Here is an 18,241-nt window from a genome sequence, read left to right on the forward strand (position 1 = left end):
TTCTTCCTCATGAAGGACACTTGGAGCAGATGACCAGAAAATTGTTGTAGTCTACTCATTATAAGCTGCAGAGCTAATCATAAACATAATAGGGATATAAAATTAATTTTATTCCAAATGTAGCATAGATTTAAAAACTGAAAAAAAACAATCGCTTCCCATTTAATGTAGCAAAGTGTAAGTCAACATCCAGTAAAACTGTAAGTCGTATAAAACTGAAAATAATTTAGATGAGATGGTTTCATTTAACATTATCCACAACTTTTGAGAAATCTGTACTGCTCATCCATGGACACCCTGTAGGTGAGGATGATGAGGTTTGCAATAGGTGTATATCGAGCTTAGATTAGTAACATAATACATTACATCAAAGCATTTGTTAAACTACTATCACACAATTTAGGAGGACCCTGAACATTTTCCTTACTCCTCAAGTTCAATTCCGTAGTTTTAATTTTCCAATTGTTCTCCAAAAATGGGTCTCTAGCGAGCATAAAAACCTGTTCAAACACACCTACACAAACACTATTCACATGCAAAGTACCGCACGCCAGAACAGCAACCAAACCGTGCGGATCAACACGACCTTGAACGCCGTCGTTCAAGCAGTTTGGATTAAAATACAAATTATGTTCGGTCTTAATTTTAAATAAAGTTTGGCTAATTACGGCCGGACCGTAAACGATCTCTTCTGTGCTATCCCCATTTGGAGACAGTAAGTTAACTTTTAATTTGGAATCGTTCCAAAAATGATCGTGAGCGATTGGCTCCGTTGAATTTAACATGGTGTAAAACCATTCTGTAAATTTTAAGGCTAAAAAGTTCACATCTAATTGGCCAGATTGCTGCCCATTTTGGATCTGAGTCGATTGCTGGACAATAACGTCATTTTGAGTCGATTGGTCATTTTGCAATTGCTGAACTGTTGAACTATGGTATACACTTTGGATTGTAGCTGGTCTCGATTGTGCAGTCTTCTTTGAATTCCAGTGCGAGCAGATAATTCCAATTATTTCGTCTTTAGAAATTGGCATGACCACAGGTATCCGGTTTTGATGTAGGTACGAAAAGAGTAGTTCTCTGGTAACCACTTTTCTCTTCAGGATGCTTTTGAAATCCGGGGAATAGTTTATAATTGCAAGCAAGGCTTCTAAAATAGAATAGTTAAAGTTAGAGTGAAATTGACCCGTACGTACCCTCTCGTGATTGTATTTTATCTTGGAGTAAGCCTCCCGTTACGGTCCTGGTTAATCCCCACAGTTCCTCGTCTCCTAATTGAGATAGGATTTGTTTAATTCCGGATGAATGTTCGTTATCCATTTGTCACATTTTATTTACAATTTCACGAATACCACAAAATATAATAATAAAACTATTTTTTCATAACATAACAACATAACCATTGAATTTATTCAATGACATAACCACATTTCGAATTTGGCTAAAAAAAAAAAACGCTAAAAATGGTTGCGTTCACCAGACGAAAATCTTCATGAGCGCTACCTAAAGGTGGGGATAAGCAAGATTTCTCGCGCGAGTAACGAGTTGCTATCTGATAGCACTTTCGAAGTGCGTATTTTTTAAATAACAGAAAGAAACATCTTCGCTAACAGAAATTCGGATTCCTCGAGTATTTAACGAATATATCAGCATATAGCAATAGGTAAGCGATGTGCTTATTACATTGCCCCAAGGCTTTATTCCATTCTACCGCGCGAAATGAAAAGCATATCTACATCCCGCTTTCAAGAAAAAAGTTTAGGTGTGGATACTGGAACAGGACCGGGTACTATTTGGCAAGATTGTTAATGGAATTGTGTAGTTTAAGTTATTTTTTTATTTTTTTTATTTTTTTTTGTGAAATGAAGTTAGGTTTGATTTATATATTTTTTTTGTAAATGCCCCATATCCATTACAAGTGGTTCAAACTACTTCGGATTTTGGCAATATTTATCTTTCTTAGTCTCATTATGTACTGATTTTTTTTGTATTCTGCTATATATAATATAACAGTAAAAAAAAATATATTATTATTACATATATATAAGTGATTGGCTTTCTGAACTATACCCATTGTTACCTGTTACCAGGGGTAGAACCGGAACCGAAAATAACCGGTACCGGAACCGGAACCGATTGGATTTTAAGCGCTTCACTTAGAACCGGAACCGTTATTTAAGTAAGTTATGATAACCGGAACCGTTATTATTAGTGCCAAGGATCCGGTATTTTTCGGTTCTCCCTCTCTTGTAGGTAGAGTAGGCACGTTACATTAATATTATTCAAGTTACTAATATAGCTAGGTCCAAACGAAAAGCATCTAGAGAATTCTAGAGTCAGCAGATCATACTTTCTTGAAAGTACATGTCTTATCCGCTCTAATTCCTTATCGCCATCGACTTGATGACCAAAAATAAAATCTTGTCTTCTGAACTACTACGTTAAAAGTTGTAGAATTTGCATTTTAAAGTGAGCGAAATTGAATCAAAAACAGTAAGAGGGTTGATAAAGTGTATGAGGAAAGCAATAATTGAAATTGAAACTACTGCTGCTACGAAGAAAATGAAAGCAGAAAAAGACAGGAGGTGAAACAAAATGCGTAAGCTAAAAATAAGTTTCAATTAAACCTAATAAATATATTTATGCAAAAGAATAATATACACACTTTAATTTTGTGTATTATTTATTTTCTATAATTAATAATAATTTATATTTCTTAATAATAATTTTATTTACTTTTGTTGGAACTCTTAAAAACCGAATAAAAAAACTGGAACCGGAACCGAAACCAAAAATTACGGAAGCCACAGAACCGGAACCGGTACCGGAACCCTTAAAAAATAATTCTACCTAAAAAGTGCGGCTGCCTGTTACAGGGGTAAAACTCTGCTAACACAAAAACTCATAGGTTTAGAATCTATGTGCGATATATGTGTTGCGATTGACGCTAAATAACTGCTGATGGTAGTATCCAATATTATCAACTGTCCCCCGACCAAAGACTCAATACTAACAGAGAGAACGATAAAGTTGAACGCCTCCATCGGAAGCGATTATGTGCTACAGAACCGAGCGATGAGTAGAGGTGCTCCAGCTCCCTATATCATTCTTCTGGGTCTTTGCTCAACTCCAGCATACGACTTTGGTTTTGCATGCGCGTCTGTTGTCTACGGCGCAACACACCGCCTGCCGGGAGAATTATTTGCAAGCATCCGGTATCATTCGGACACAACTGATTTTGATAAGACACTCGGATCATCCTGCAGAGATTTGCAGCCATCCCAAGCATGAAAACACGAAAAGTCCAAAATGTTCCTCCATCCGGAGCTGTATACCTGGTGACATGTTTTTGTGCGAAAAGAAGGCCGAACCCTTATACGAGGGACCGTTCACGGTAATTCCCAGGCACGACAAACACTTTGACATAGACGAGGACATAGACTTAAAAACGATACCCATTCTTCGCATCTACGAACCAGTGCTATTTATTATAAAGTAGACACAGGAATTTAGGGTGCCTAATTTTAGGAATCCAAAATAACTTTTTAAAACAAATAAACATTTGGCTGTCATATAATTAGTTTTTCCTTCAGTTGAAAACATCGCACACGGATGAAAATTAAAATACCAAAGCCAAAGCAACAATATTCAAATTAATTAATTTTATATGCCGGTCGATCGAATCGGCAAATTTTTGAATTTTTAAGGGGTATCTTTCTTTCATGAAAATAACACCTATATAAAGTGACTTTTTTTGGAAATATTTGACGATTGATTATTTACGTCAAACTACCTTCAATTTGCAATTTAATTCCATACATATACAGTGCTATTTATTTAGAAGTAGGCATAGGGATTTACATATGTATTGTTTTTCCCTATGTCTACTTTTACATGAAACAAAATCTCTTCTAAAGGGCGCTTAATTTTAAGCATCTGCAACAACTTCTTAAAACAAATAATAATCTGGCTGTCATATTAATTAATTTCAATTTTGGCTATACTAATTGGCAACATCACCACGAACAAAAATAGAAATATGGAAGCCAAAGCAACAATATTCAAAAAATTAATGTGACAACCAGATCTTCATTTGTTTTAAGAAGTTATTTTGGTTGCATATAATTAGGCGCCCTTCAGAAGGATTTTGTCTTTTGGAAGTAGACATAGGGAAAAATACTATACATAAATCCCTATGTCTATTTCTTAATAAATAGCATTGTATATTGTAAATATACGCAACAGCAAATTATTTAGCGTGGGCGGCTAAATTGAACATACCTACCTTATTTGAAATAACTTTAGATTTGCCTTTTTCTTTCCTTCAGTAAAAGATAATTCACCTGTGATACAAAGATGAAGTTAATTCATGTAAATAACGCAACATTGTACAACACAAACAACAGTTTTACCCATTAAAATTTTGTTTTATCCTCTCAGCCTAAAATGTGAACAAATAATACGGAAGCGCATCAACTTCAGGTAACTAACAACATAAAAACTTATGTCCGTAAATGGCGACAAATGTCGCCCACGTTCAGATAATCCCAAGGTCATCACACATCAAATTAGTAAACGTTGGCACTTAACATGGAACTATAAACTTGCGCAAAGCGTCTAGAACTGTCTACTGCGCCGTACACCAAAATGTCAGTGTTGCCAACTGAATCTCCGTTTAATTTTGCAATGCATGTATAACGTTTTATCGGCGAGCTTTTCGCGAATATATTGCAAGTTATACTATTTATTCGTCGACCAGTCTGAAAAGCTGCTGCGCGGTGTGGATAGCTGATCGTCCGAGGTGACGACCTCGCGTCGCTTGCTAATGACCTTCTTTAAAATATCGGCGATGCCCGTATTTAGAAGCACATTTACGCAACTACTCCCAGACGCGTTCGGCGGTTTCAGCATTTGCTTCTGTCTAAGGAGCTGCTGCGGCTCCAGCGAGTAGGAGCGCACTCTTTCCTTCTGAATCTCCTCCTTCGAACGAAAGCCCTACAAGAACGATCATTAAAGTTTATCGGGGAACACTCTACTTACGGAGAATAGAAAAGCGAACGGCTGCGAGTAGGAGGAGTCGTTCTTGGACTCGTCAACCTCGATTTCGTTTCGTTTCAACGCGTGCTGTAAAATTTCCGTGATCCTTTGCGAGCACTTGATCGCCTCTTGCAATTCTTCCTGGGAGAGAAAGAGCTGATCCAAGGAGTTGCGTTTTTCGTTAAAATCTTTTTGGGTGCTCGATGTGCTTTTACCGTCCGAAAGGTCTTCCGCCTGTTTTTCTTCATTCGAGATGCACAGGTACGGGCTAGATAGGTATCTGTTATTGGGACTGTTGTAATTTAGCCAAAAATTGTTCCATTCACCTACTTTTGCTTCTGGATCGACGGTGTCGCTGAGCGTATTGGTCGTGGAGCCGAAGTAATCGCTGCTGTTAACACTTTCGATCCAGCTGATGTAGCTGGAGCTGGCGCTCGCGAGGGTGTTTTCTTTGTTAACGACGTCGGTTGCACTTCGCACGGCGTAATCTGTGCAGTCAGAGGTGGTGGATTCAATTGATCCTCCGTCTCTGGCGGTGATCAGGGACGCGGAAGAGAAGGAGTGTTTTGGTTTATATTCAGATATCGATTCTAAGCTGTGTCTGTACGTACTGTCCAAGGACTTACGATATCGTTCGGGTACATTGTGGTCTAGTGCTGGATGCTCGGATTTAAGAACAACACTGGTGTCGTCAACACTTCCGCGTTCTTCTCTGGAGGCCAGCGTCGCGGCGCGTCGTACTGTGCCAGTACGGCTTAAACGCATAGGTGCAGGCGATCCGTACAACGTGAGGTCTTCCTTTTGCATCATTAATATAGCTTGATTAGGCGAACTGTTCGAGGATTCCGAGCTGGACATTATGCTTTTGCTTCACGAAGCATCGCGATCGGGCGTTAGTTACGTCAGACGCGTTTGTAGGACACTAAAGGCCGAGTATTAATTGTGATGGGTGTCATGCTTCACATGTGTTTGTATCCATGCCAACGATTAGCATACGCAGATCTTCACGAATCGTTGGTTAATTACTGTTAAATCAATACGACACCCCTTTATAAGTGCGCGCCTATCGAACTATCTTAGGCAATTACAAAAATAGTGCTTTGTCAAGTCTTTATTTCGTTTATTATTTAATATTACACAGAAAATGCATGAGGTTATCAGAATTTTGGATCAGGTTTTGTTGTAATGTTCTTTCTTTTATTATATCTACAGGTGAGAGATTGAAGTTTTACAATAAGAAGGCACCGCTGAAAGAAGACGGGGAATTTAATATATATAATTCGCATAAAGTAGCCTGAATCCTAGTTTTGTACAATTTTTTGTAAAATTTCAATACATTCCTCGTTTAACATAACAAGACAAGTTCACATTTCGACTTTTGCTAACATTTTTAAAAATCTGCAAGAAACCATCAGTAGCGCATATTCACATATGCCTAAAGTTAGCGATGAAAAATTTCGAGTCGTTCAAAGAGAAGAATTTGCCCCATTAGCAAAAATGTACTATTAACGTGTATGTACTCAAGTTACGGGAATTATACACCCAAGAGCTGTGTATGTCGAACATCCATGTAAAAGATAACCACTATTAGTCGGACGCGTTTCGGCAGGGTAGTCGCTTTAGCCGTTTCCAAAAATATATTGTCACAATTGAATTTTGTTCCACCGCTTTATAGCGAACGTGAAAAAAAGTAAGTCTCGAATAAGAGCGATAACAACGTTGCGAAGTTTTTTTTCGGATCACAACTGGTTAAAAGCAAGTTCTTCAAGTTGAGAATTAAACTAATTAAACCTTAAACTACGCAGCAATTCTTTTAATTTTTAGCTTAAGTGCTAGCATGATCTAGGGCAGCTATTGCCATTACCGCCAAAATTTCATCAAACGTCGAAGTTTTACATCATTTTTTAATCATTATTATAGGGGATGAACAATATTTAAAATGTGTCCTTTAATTGATCGCTAACTTTAAGCATCACATCCGCACTTAAATTCAATAATTTGTCTCAATAATAGAATATAAAAGTGCTCACGAGTATTGCGTTACGCGCATTCTGTAATGCATGATAAATACTAAACGAATTTCTTTCTAAATAATGAAGTTGTGTAAATACTAGTACGTCTATAAGTACTCAGTTCCAGGATATGCAAAATTATGTATAAAACAACAATATTATATCTATATAATAATAAATCCGCCTTATTGCTAACATATAAAGATTATCTATTCGTATTACAGTGACAATTAAATTAAAAAATGAGCTCTAACATTGATGACCCTTCTTCAATCTGTCTGAGATCTGTGCTATCACTTCCATGGGACAACGCGTACATCATTCACTCGCGTATCCGTGAAAATACACCAGAGTTAATTGTGCTAACGGAATCGGACCTATACATAAATAACTAACTACGAATTTACAAATAAACAACGGACTCCTATCATTCAACAGTCAACAAATAAGAGTAGGTAAACACAACGGGCAGGTACGCGCGTAATTCTGGTGTACTCCTGGATACCATTTTAAAAATATACTATTGAAGCGTAATAAGTATATTTAACAACTACAGCTCCATCAAAAAATATTGCAGCTAATAGTCCACTTACAGTCTAGGCGTTCGATTCCTTAAGATCTTGTAATTGTGCTAGTTGATGGGGTTCTAATTCGTCGGGAATACTGGCCCGTCCGCCCACCACCTGTTTCGGAGGCGGATCAGCCATGTCCTCTTCGTGTGTCTGACTTAAGGAATTTTCTGCCGTACTCGGACCTGTAGTTTCGCCATCGCTTCCCGTACTACTACTTACCGGAAGGGTGGACGATTCGGTCGTTTGATCTTCATTGGACGGTCGTCCCTCGAGATCCTCGGGCGTATCGGATATCGCCTTCTGTTCCGCCAGCTTATTTTCGCATATCGTCTGCTCTATCGTTTTCGATTCGTCTTCTTCGTCCTCCTCCTCGAGCTCCTCTTCGATCGTCTCCACCTGCTGATCGACGTGGTTCACTGACGGCGTCTCCTCGACCGGCGGGAACGGCTTTTCGGCTTCCTCGATCATCGGCGTCGCGGCCGTTATCACGATTTGGGCGACGCCTAAGCCGGGATCTTCCTCGTCTTTGACGCCGTCCTCGTCTTCAAAAATTTGTTTTCCATCCTAGAAAACGGTCCCGTTAGGCTAGTTAAGAGAGCGCGAGGAGTACCTCAAACATACCTCATCTTCCACAATTAATCCGATAACTTTGAAAGCAAGAAAACATCGTTAGTTAATTAAAAGGCTCCTACATTCTACTACTAACAGTATTAAAAATCCATATCCGATCAGGGCAATAGGTGCGAGAAGCAGTGAACAAGAATTTTAGATTTATGGACCCAAAGTAACACCCGCCAACGTAGATGGCAGGACAAGCGAGTACGATTAGATAGTGCCCATTAATAAAGTAGATATCCGCCGAGATTAATTGATCTTATCTAGGATGTTGGATATGTCCGGTATAGGGTAAGCATTTTTTTTTTGTTATCGCGCCGCAGTTACTTTGTAGGAGGTGTGTTGGACAGAATCAATTGCCAATGTGCGGTTTTTGAAACAGTAAACTATACTGTATTCATTTTAAGAAGGTAGCGGTAAAAAGCATAGGGAAGCTTTGACTTTCAGTGTGATTGGTTAAAACACGAGTTAGTATTACCATTGAATTTATAACTATCAAATTCAATGGTATTACGCTGAAACATAAAAAGAGGGACGAATTTTGCAAGCTGGTAGTTTCTATTGCCAAACTTTGAAGTGTCATAAGCTGTTAATGTCAAAGATTTATTTCTGTTGGCAGTGCTGGATAAATGTCCGATCTTTGATTTTCTTTCCCTCTATAATTCTTCAACTATTAAGCAGCATTTGCCCAACTTAAGGAAATCTTTTTCCTATAAGCAACATCTATCAAGACTTGGCTCTCATTTATGGCATCTTGAAGGAACCCTCATCAACACCTGTTGAAAGGCTGTTACATGAAAGAAAAGTTTAAATAATTTCGGTGCATTTTCTATTTCTGATGGTAAATACATTTCTACTTCACTAATTTTCTACTTTGTTTCAAACAGTTTTAAACGCCCAAAAGCCAAATGAATTGCAAAGGCACTCATCTGTTGTCTAGGAGAGAATCAAAATGGCACGATTTGCGTTTCAAACTTGTCTGAATAAATTTATAGATATCCACACTTATCGAGAATATTTGTCATTTACGATCTAGGGTAAGAATCTTGTTTAGCTTGCAATCAGTATCGCACCGTTGTTAATTTGTAGTTGTAGTAGGGGACAGTAAAATCCATTGTGAAGGTGCGAATAAGTGAAACTAATCGTTATTATTTGTGAAGTAAAATTTATCAATAGGTTTACACATATACGGTATAGGATAAGCATCCTAGTAAATTATTAAAAACCCACACTTATCCAGTATATTCGTCATGTACGGTCTGGGGTAAGAATCTTCTTTAGGTTGCAGTAAATATCATCAATTGGTTACGCATATACGCGCCGTTGTTGATTTGTAGTGGTTGTGCAAATCCATTCTGAAGGTAGCCAATTTTCGAAAGTAGGGAATGAGTGAAACTAATCCGCTATTACTTTGTGCAGTAAAATTTGTCAATAGGTTTATGCATATGCGGTATAGGATAAGCATCCTAGTACATTATTAAAAACCCACACTTATCCAGTATATTGGTCATGTGCGGTCTGGGGTAAGAATCTTCTTTAGATGACAGTAAATATCGTCAATTGGTTATGCATATACGCGCCGTTGTTAATTTGTAGTGGTTGTGTAAATCCATTCTGAAGGTAGCCAGTTGTCGAAAGTACTGAATGAGTGAAACTAATCCGTTATTACTTTGTGCAGTAAAATTTGTCAATAGGTTTATGCATGTACGGCATAGGATAAGCATCCTAGTAAATTATTAAAAAACCACACTTATCCAGTATATTGGTCACGCGGTCTGGGGTAAGAATCTTCTTTAGATGACAGTAAATATCGTCAGTTAGTTACGCATACACGCGCCGTTGTTGATTTGTAGTGGTTGTGCAAATCCATTCTGAAGGTAGCCAGTTGTCGAAAGTACCGAATGGGTGAAACTAATCCGTTATTACATTGTGCAGTAAAATTTGTCAATAGGTTTACGCATATACGGTATAGGATAAGCATCCTAGTAAATTATTAAAAACCCACACTTATCCAGTATATTGGTCATGTGCGGTCTGGGGTAAGAATCTTCTTTAGATGACAGTAAATATCGTCAATTGGTTACGCATACACGCTCCGTGGTTGGTTTGTAGTGGTTGTGCAAATCCATTCTGAAGGTATCCAGTTGTCAAAAGTAGCGAATGAGTGAAACTAATCCGTTATTACATTGTGCAGTAAAATTTGTCAATAGGTTTACGCATATACGGTATAGGATAAGCATCCTAGTAAATTATTAAAAACCCACACTTATCCAGTATATTGGTCATGTGCGGCCTGGGGTAAGAATCTTCTTTAATTATCTTCCTAAATATCGTCAATTGGTTACCCATATACGTGCCAATGTTAATTTGTAGTGATTGTGCAAATCCATTCTGAAGGTAGCCAGTTGTCGAAAGTACCGAATGAGTGAAACTGATCCGTTATTACTTTGTGCAGTAAAATTTGTCAATAGGTTTATGCATATACGGTATAGGATAAGCATCCTAGTAAATTATTAAAAATCCACACTTATCGAGTATATTGGTCATGTGCGGCCTCGGGTAAGAATCTTATTTGGGTTGCAGTAAGTAGGTGTCGCACCGTTGTTAATTTGTAGTGGTTGTGATAAAGTGTGGTATTTTTAAGACCTGTGAATGGTGTCGATGTCGTCGGCTGAATTTGAATTTTTTGTTGGGTTTGAAGAATAGCTATAGAACCAGGCTTCTTGATAATCAACTTTAATAATAGTTTATGGTTGAATTCTGCCTTAGATCTATCAACTTTCTCTTGTACAAATCTTCAAGAGATAAGAGAAACAGTTTTCATTTTCTGAAGTACTGATATGGCGTTACAAGTTATTACGGACTAGAAAAATTATTCTAAGAAAATAGAAAGTTTTCCGGCCTTTTTACTGCAATACAATAGATTTATTCAGAAGCACCTGCGAACGACATCTCTATCAAAACTGCGCCTGTAATTCAATAATGCGTTATACATGCACTACATAGCAAACTCCTGTTGAGCTCAATTCAAAATGGACTTTTTTGTGCTTCTCCATAATCAAAAGTGCGCATCATTTAAATTGAAATAAACCTGTGAACTCTCTCACTTGTACCGGATTTGTAGGAGTTTATTTCAAACGCCAGACAAGTGTTTCTCAAGAGCTCGCACGCCATTCTTTTAATCGAGCCAGCATTTGAATATAATTTGAATTTAATTAAGCGAACCCCGCGAATTTTACGTGTTATTAAATTATGTATGTCGAAAACGAAAGGCGCCGCGCCGGGTATAATCAAATTTAAACGGCGGGGATATCCACACCTTTTGTAAATTAAAAGGAAGAGATGATGAGTTTAAGATAACAAAGGCAAGATCGAGAGCACTTCTGATTTAAAGCCCTGGGATGGAGATATCTTACAATTGTTTAGGTGTTATTCGGGGAATGCAGGTACATACCTGCTTAATAAAGGTACCTAATATTCAACACGTTGAACGTGGGGGTGCAGGAGAAAACATGAAAGTATAAAAGTGGGCAGGAGACGCCAAGAGATGCAAGAAGAGAAAAGACTTGTCAATTATTCCAATTTTGCCAATGAATTGGTTGCCCATTTTAAATTACACGATTGTTGAACTTCGCTACCGTAGTGGCACCAAATATTAATTAATAGATGCCCTCTATTATGCCACACCAACATATGAAAACACCCCACGATGAATTTCAAGTGGTTGGCGTAACTGCACTGGTGACTCGACGGGAATTCGAATAATACAAAATTCACGTTGAGATAAATTACAGGTGGTTAAGTTAACTGCGCTCACGGCCAATGTGCACTTTCCCTCTCGCGGTTTTGGAGGTTCGCGATTACCTTGCTTTTTTAATCACACCCATCCCGAGACTTAAGCGTTACCACCAATAAAACTAGTTTTTTCTACCCAATCGCATACCTTGACACCTATAAATCTACTAGCAGAGATAGTAGATCTGACGCTGCCTAGTAAGCGTGATAACAACGGATGTGGCCCTTGCAAAAATCGTTCCGTAATTCTAGCTAATCTCGTCATCTCCCATGAAGTCTCGGCGTCTCAAGCTTTCACACGCGTTTGAAAAATGAGGGGCGCATCCAGGTCCCACGCGCCCACGTTTGTACAAAAAATTTAAACAAAATCCGATAATCGGCTCCCGTTACAGTACCCCCTTCGTGTTTTCGTTATACTTCAGTAGGACACACTCGGCGACGACAAGTAAGTACGTTAAGTTTTACCTCAAGATACAGACAAAACGGACTTTAGATAAAGGTCCTATATGAACAAGGTGAGATATGTCAACAAACTCCAGGAATTCATTTACCAAGTAATAGTTAAATTTAAATAAGCTCATTTCCATTGTTTCCATTGATTCTGCAAATGTAGTAGTTTGACTCAAGTATGTAAGTGACGCCCTATCGTTTCAATTGTTTAAGATATGTATTTACCTAGTAAATAAGCGCGCATTTTTTTTATATTGTTGCTGTATTTTTCCTAATGCAAGGCTAGTATTATGAAGGTTTCAGGACGCTGGTAAAATTAACCCGAAGATGTCAATATTGATTTGAAACTGCAATATCTTCCAGATCTGCCATCACACCCCCACATTCATAAATCTAAGATTACGAAGTTCATATAAATCGAGAACGCTCAAAATCCGCTAGTGATTAATATCGTTAAAGATAAAAATTCAAAGAACGTACTTGGAACTCCGTCCGAACGAAACTGTGATCCGTACTGCTCGTGCTGGTCCGGACTCATTTCCATTGCAAATTTTCCTTGTTCTCTCTTCTTCTCCTCCGCTACGTCGTTCTCGTTTTCCTGATCCTGTTCGTTCAACGTTGTATGATCTACCATCGGCGCGGCTTGGGTTACTATCACCTCCGATGTCATCAGGAAGTTAGGGATGTCGGGTGGTGTGAAAACCGGCGGTGCGGAGCACGGTGGCGTTTCGTCCCATTGGTTTGTTAGCGGCTCGCCGTACTCGTCGCACTCTTCTACAACTAGCGAGGGGAAATTTCCTATCTGACCTTCGAGTTCGCCCTGCCACCAGCCGTCGTCAACACTATGTGCGCATTTACTTAACACTTTAATTATTTGTCCCTCCTCAAAGGTTAGTTCCTCCTCGCCTTCTCCTTCATAGTCGTAGAGGGCGCAGCAGTAAGTGTACTGAACGTTGTCAGGCTCCTTCTGTGACAGATGAATAACGGAGACCTGTTCGGGAGATTGGTTCGTTTCCGATGGCGCTTGCGCTTCCTCTTCGTTATCCACAGTGTAGTCGACGGATGAAAACGATATTTGTGTCACGAGGCCGGTCCTGCTCGACTGTTCTCTTTCAACATCGAGGTAGTTATGGGGGACGTAACCTTCTTCGCCGCGATAGTTTCGGGCGCGTAGCCATCCGTCGCCGTCGCCCTCGCCTACCACCTCCAGCTGCTCGTTTTCGACTATTGTCAATTCGTCTGGATTTTGAGCCTAAAACTGCTTGCTAAAAAAGGTGAAGAAGCTCATCGGGTTACAAACCGTGTATGAATAAAGCGCGGTGCATTTTAGAACTGGCCCAGATGACGCTCGCTCGCTGGCCACGTCGTCCGTCCTCTCTGACTCTTCGGCACCCCAATCCACCTGCGTCGGATCGTCCCAGCCGGCAGTCAGTTGCTCTATTCTCTGCCTCTCTTGTTCCAGCACAGCTATTAAAGAACCGACAATATCAACTGTAACCAAATCGCATGCATACCCCACTCACCGTCGACCTCTGGATTCTCTACAGGTTCTGGGGTCCCCTCCGATTCCGCATGCTGAACTTTGTCCACGACTGGAAGCTCGGCGTCTGCGAAGTCGCTATCGTAAAACGAATCCGAACTAGGATGATCCTAGAAAAACGCCCTAATTATTGGCACTCAGCCTTTTGGTGCTCACCGATAGCGAACTGGCGGAACGTTGTATATCCTGAACTGTCAGCGACTCCGCTTCTCGCAACCACTCGTCAACATTCACACCCCCCAATCTGAGACACTCGATTCGCGCCTCCGCCTTCATCTTCGACGTTTCGGCTCTGCGTATATTCTGCTTCATGTCGTCGATTTTGGTGTCCAAATCCGGCCCGGCCTGATCGTTCGGGTCGATCCTCTGGCCGGACTCTCTGAGCGCGTTATAAATCTGCAACCTGCGTACGTAATCCTTGATGTTGTTATTGTCGCGCGCTATCTTCGTCGCCCACCTCCTCGCCTCCTTGCTGAGCGTGGCCGCGGCCGAATCGTGTTCGGCGGTAATGTGCTCTACGGGATCGTTGTCGCACGCCTCGAAATCGTACTGGACGTGCTGCTTTAAAACTGGATAGTAAAGGTAACAGCATTGGAGATTGTATTCCCTTGTAAGCTGTTTGGCCTGATCCCTAATTTTACCGAACGAGTTTTGCATGGCAGAACACGTGAGTAGTTCGGTGCGTCCCATCAGGGAGAAGTATTCGGCAACTTTATCGTAAACGTTGCTTTCCATGGAAGTCATTGCCAATTGGAGATCGACGACGAAGTAGCGGTTTTGATGTGCATTCGCCGCTGCCAGGCAGAGGAGGTAGTCGTTTCTGGCCCCGCTCGATTTTTCTTCTAATTGATCACGTTTTGTCGAGAATTTGGCGCTATTTTTCTGTAACGAGGTTATCGATTGGAAAAACGAACCTTTTTTCTTTTTTAATCTGAAACTCATCGGTTAGCTCGAATAATTACACGAGGCACTTACTTTTCTTCTATGTCTCTAGCTTTATCTCTAACGTCGTGGGCGCTGTGTTCTTCGTCGAAATATAATTTTTTCGTTTTGTCCACGTCTTGAACACAGGTTTGCAATTCCTTCTGCACAACAGCCAATTGATCCGTACACTAAACGGACAAGCAAGTGAGGCAGTTACAAAATACGCAAGCACTCACCCTTCGCGAAGTCTGCACCTTGTGGACTCGCAGTAATTTAACATCGTCCGCGATTTGCTGTTGGAAAACTTCAACTGCAGCGAGCCTGGCGCGTGCCAACTTTTCATTCTCCTCGAGCACGGTCCTCCACACGCTCCACATGTTCCTTAAAAAAGTCACGATATTATTAGAACGCACTCGAAAGGGTGACCTACCATTTCTCTTCGCCGCCCTCCAATTTAATATCGGGAATATTAGGAATTTTTTTATTGAGATACGCCGACGATATTTTTAATAATGCCTAAAATTGGACCATTAATCAATATACCAAGCTTCCGAGCACATACTTCCGAATATGATTTCTCTATTGCAGATCTTTTAAGGGTGAACGTTCTTATATCTTCTAAGAGATCACACTCGTGTTGATTTTTCGCCGATAACTTCGCTAATTGCTCGGAGTGTAAATTTTTGAGAAATTTTACGTAATTCCCCTACAATTTAAATTATAATTACGTTTCGTAATAATGGACGGCGGACTTCTGCAGACCTTTCTTGGCGGCGGCTGCATTTCGATAAATAAATACTGGTTTCATTCACCCGACTCGCAAGAACACTCTACTACCCGACTCCGTCGTCTCTATTGATTACACCACCCCCAAACCGAAACCGATAGCGGCGACGTACTCGCGCATAGGAGCGAAACCTTAACCATTAGTATTGATATTTGCGGCAATAAATTTGGACGATTAAACTAATTGTGTAACGACAAACTTAACGGTTTAAAATTAACCCCTACACGTAATTAAAATATTACTCACGCCCCCACCGATCCCTGCAATTATCGCAACCAAATACTCCTTGCGTTACCAAACCACGGCCGCAAATTGCGCCATAATCGGTTTAAATATCAGCGCGCCATCTACTCTATAAAATCTTGTGGTGGACGTCTTTATTTTTTAAATAATTAAACGCTGTATACTTACGTCGTCTTTGGACAAAATTTTAAACATACTCCGAGCCATCTTCTCGTATTAACTCGTCCTAATTATTCTCAGGTAAAAATTAGACTCGGCGCCAATTCCAAAGTAATTAAGATTTGCAAGCCTTTCACTGCACACACGTGCGATTTCCACAGAAAACTAAACCTTTATCAAACAATAATTATCAACTGTGGCAATAGCATAATGTGCAAGTTAGACGATGAAAACAGAAACATCTCGCTTTCGAAACTAGCGTTCCTTGCATCAACAAATTGGAATGTCGCTCGCTTTTAATCAAATCTACTTTTATGACCGAAAATTAATTACGTTACACCATCGATTATTTTCTTGTTCTCCTTTCATACTCTGCTGGTTTAGGTAATTGTTTGTTCTTATTCATACTGAATCAAATCTTCCAAATTAGCGCACTCAGTATTAAATTAAAACTAAAAACGAACTCAGTGGGGATGATTGAGTTATCTTATTTTGACGGCATATTTCAAAACTGATTGACGTTTGAAACGTCTACAACGTTTTGTACAGAGTAAAACAAAATATTTAACGAGACCACACTGTCGGTTAACCAAATCAATCGCATTTCATAACGAAATTGACTTATCATTTAGTATTTTTCTCTTTGACTTTCGTTTGTATCACAAGGTTTGCTGGAAAAAACAATGGGAAGGTTTCATTTTTTTCTTGTGCGAAAAGACCCCAATCTACGGTCATTACCTATCTGAAGTACCTAGTGCATACGATTGAATACAAAGTTTTAATCTATTCCATCCTAGACCTCCCAAAAGAAACCGGCTCGGAATTTTGAAATCCCATCGCGATTACACAAAATTACGTAATCCGCCGGAAAACAAAAATGTCATCTGCGCGCAAAAAGCGGCAGGTAGACGATTGAATTTACGTTATGCAATCTAATTTAGCCCACTTTCATAGTCCGCGTGGAGTTTTGCAAAATTGGCAGAATCCCTGCCATATATGGCACTGCAAAATAAATCAAATCCACCTGTAATCTGAATTAAGACCCGTTACCTCCTACGAATTTCTGGCGCTCCAAGCTTTCACACGCAAATATACAGTCACGACCCAAAGAACTATAAAGCAAAGATGTAAGCGGTTAGTCAATCATTTAAAACGAGACTACGCGAAAGAGAGAACTAATTCCTCTTCCCCCGAATCATTACAAGAATGTTCTTTAGAATGGAAATCATCGGTGGACAGCGCCAAAAACAACAATCATAAAAACACTGTAGGTAGTAGCAAATCCGCTTTAACTGTGGCGCTAAGGATTTTTACACTTAATGCAAAAAGGCTTACGTTTTGAATTTAAATGGACTGAATTACGGAATTCCCTGGTCTAAGACACTAACATTCTTTAAAAGGCACCGTTTAACTTTTGCGATTCATACGATTCCCAACACTAATTGCCGTAATCGTAAACAGAAATGCACAAATAAAATTAACTTATCATAAAATTTTGTATCCAGGACACGTACAACGATTAGATATTATAACACTCCTACTTCTTCTGAAAAGAGCAAGATGGAAAATTATATCACCTTGTAGGGCAAATTCAATATTACAACAAAATATGTGGAAATCGGAGAGTTTTTATTAGCATAATCTCGCCCCCGAGATAGATAACTCGTCCCTCGTTCGAGGTTTCGAGCCTACAGTGGAATGCCGAGAGCATCCCCGATATTGAGAGTCGTTACTCATTTGGTTACAGTTTTTGCCATCCCCGTGATCGTCGCTTCAAGACGAATATGTTAGTTTACAAACAACAAGTCAGTACGCGATACACATCAAACAAGTCGATAATTTGCACATGTTTAAAACAATGATCAAAATTATAAAATTAAATTACACCAAAAATGAACGCGATTTTAAACAAAAGGTTAACGGTATCAAACACATGAATCTGCATTGTGGTTAAATCAAGTCAACTTCAAAATCAACGATTGAAACTCACAAAAAAATATAGAATGCTGCATACAAAACACAGATATACTTTAAAAGGGAATGCAAAGATTACTACCCGAAAAAAAAAAAAACCGCCATTAAAAAGAAGATATGCCAAACGTAACCC

The 18,241-nt window shown here is 39.5% G+C and overlaps 3 protein-coding genes across 5 annotated transcripts; all 3 read right to left on the reverse strand.

Moving 5' to 3' along the window:
* Nucleotides 1-142: 142 nt before the first annotated feature.
* Nucleotides 143-1,422, reverse strand: LOC116174447 (uncharacterized protein C3orf38 homolog). Its single transcript, XM_031492367.1, has 2 exons — nt 1,197-1,422; nt 143-1,150 (listed from the first exon to the last, which is right to left on the reverse strand). Exons 1-2 carry the CDS (start codon nt 1,318-1,320, stop codon nt 363-365), a joined length of 912 nt encoding a protein of 303 aa, XP_031348227.1. The 5' UTR covers nt 1,321-1,422; the 3' UTR covers nt 143-362.
* Nucleotides 1,423-4,446: 3,024 nt separating this feature from the next.
* Nucleotides 4,447-5,937, reverse strand: LOC116174761. Its single transcript, XM_031492747.1, has 2 exons — nt 5,041-5,937; nt 4,447-4,995 (listed from the first exon to the last, which is right to left on the reverse strand). Exons 1-2 carry the CDS (start codon nt 5,893-5,895, stop codon nt 4,741-4,743), a joined length of 1,110 nt encoding a protein of 369 aa, XP_031348607.1. The 5' UTR covers nt 5,896-5,937; the 3' UTR covers nt 4,447-4,740.
* Nucleotides 5,938-6,285: 348 nt separating this feature from the next.
* LOC116173356 (protein nervous wreck) lies at nt 6,286-16,400 on the reverse strand. 3 transcript variants are annotated; one of them, XM_031490768.1, is made up of 12 exons: nt 16,144-16,399; nt 15,708-16,093; nt 15,508-15,651; nt 15,376-15,461; nt 15,182-15,326; nt 14,997-15,133; nt 14,178-14,952; nt 13,996-14,131; nt 13,782-13,948; nt 12,962-13,733; nt 8,243-8,268; nt 6,286-8,185 (listed from the first exon to the last, which is right to left on the reverse strand). In XM_031490768.1, exons 2-12 carry the CDS (start codon nt 15,726-15,728, stop codon nt 7,646-7,648), a joined length of 2,949 nt encoding a protein of 982 aa, XP_031346628.1. In that variant the 5' UTR covers nt 15,729-16,093; nt 16,144-16,399; the 3' UTR covers nt 6,286-7,645. The 3 variants fall into 3 exon arrangements, with proteins under 3 accessions (XP_031346628.1, XP_031346626.1, XP_031346627.1); XM_031490766.1 differs by lacking the exon at nt 15,708-16,093 and having other exon boundaries at nt 16,144-16,400; XM_031490767.1 differs by lacking the exon at nt 15,708-16,093 and having other exon boundaries at nt 14,005-14,131; nt 16,144-16,398.
* Between the last annotated feature and the right edge of the window lie 1,841 nt (nt 16,401-18,241).

Source organism: Photinus pyralis, unplaced genomic scaffold (assembly GCF_008802855.1).
Source record: "Photinus pyralis isolate 1611_PpyrPB1 unplaced genomic scaffold, Ppyr1.3 Ppyr1.4_LG6, whole genome shotgun sequence".
NCBI classification, from domain to species: Eukaryota; Metazoa; Arthropoda; class Insecta; order Coleoptera; family Lampyridae; genus Photinus; species Photinus pyralis.

Excerpts from the sequence above, each read along its gene's own strand:
- LOC116174447 (XM_031492367.1), bottom strand. The coding sequence starts at position 1,320 with ATGGATAACGAACATTCATCCGGAATTAAACAAATCCTATCTCAATTA. Across the intron at positions 1,151-1,196 it reads TAAAATACAATCACGAGAGG|AAGCCTTGCTTGCAATTATA; the intron begins GTACGTACGGGT and ends ATTCTATTTTAG.
- LOC116174761 (XM_031492747.1), bottom strand. The coding sequence starts at position 5,895 with ATGTCCAGCTCGGAATCCTCGAACAGTTCGCCTAATCAAGCTATATTA. Across the intron at positions 4,996-5,040 it reads CGTTCGCTTTTCTATTCTCC|GGCTTTCGTTCGAAGGAGGA; the intron begins GTAAGTAGAGTG and ends TCGTTCTTGTAG.
- LOC116173356 (XM_031490766.1), bottom strand. The coding sequence starts at position 16,182 with ATGGCTCGGAGTATGTTTAAAATTTTGTCCAAAGACGAC. Across the intron at positions 15,462-15,507 it reads TAGAGAAATCATATTCGGAA|GCATTATTAAAAATATCGTC; the intron begins GTATGTGCTCGG and ends GTCCAATTTTAG. Across the intron at positions 13,949-13,995 it reads AGAGGTCGACGGTGAGTGGG|CTGTGCTGGAACAAGAGAGG; the intron begins GTATGCATGCGA and ends GTTCTTTAATAG.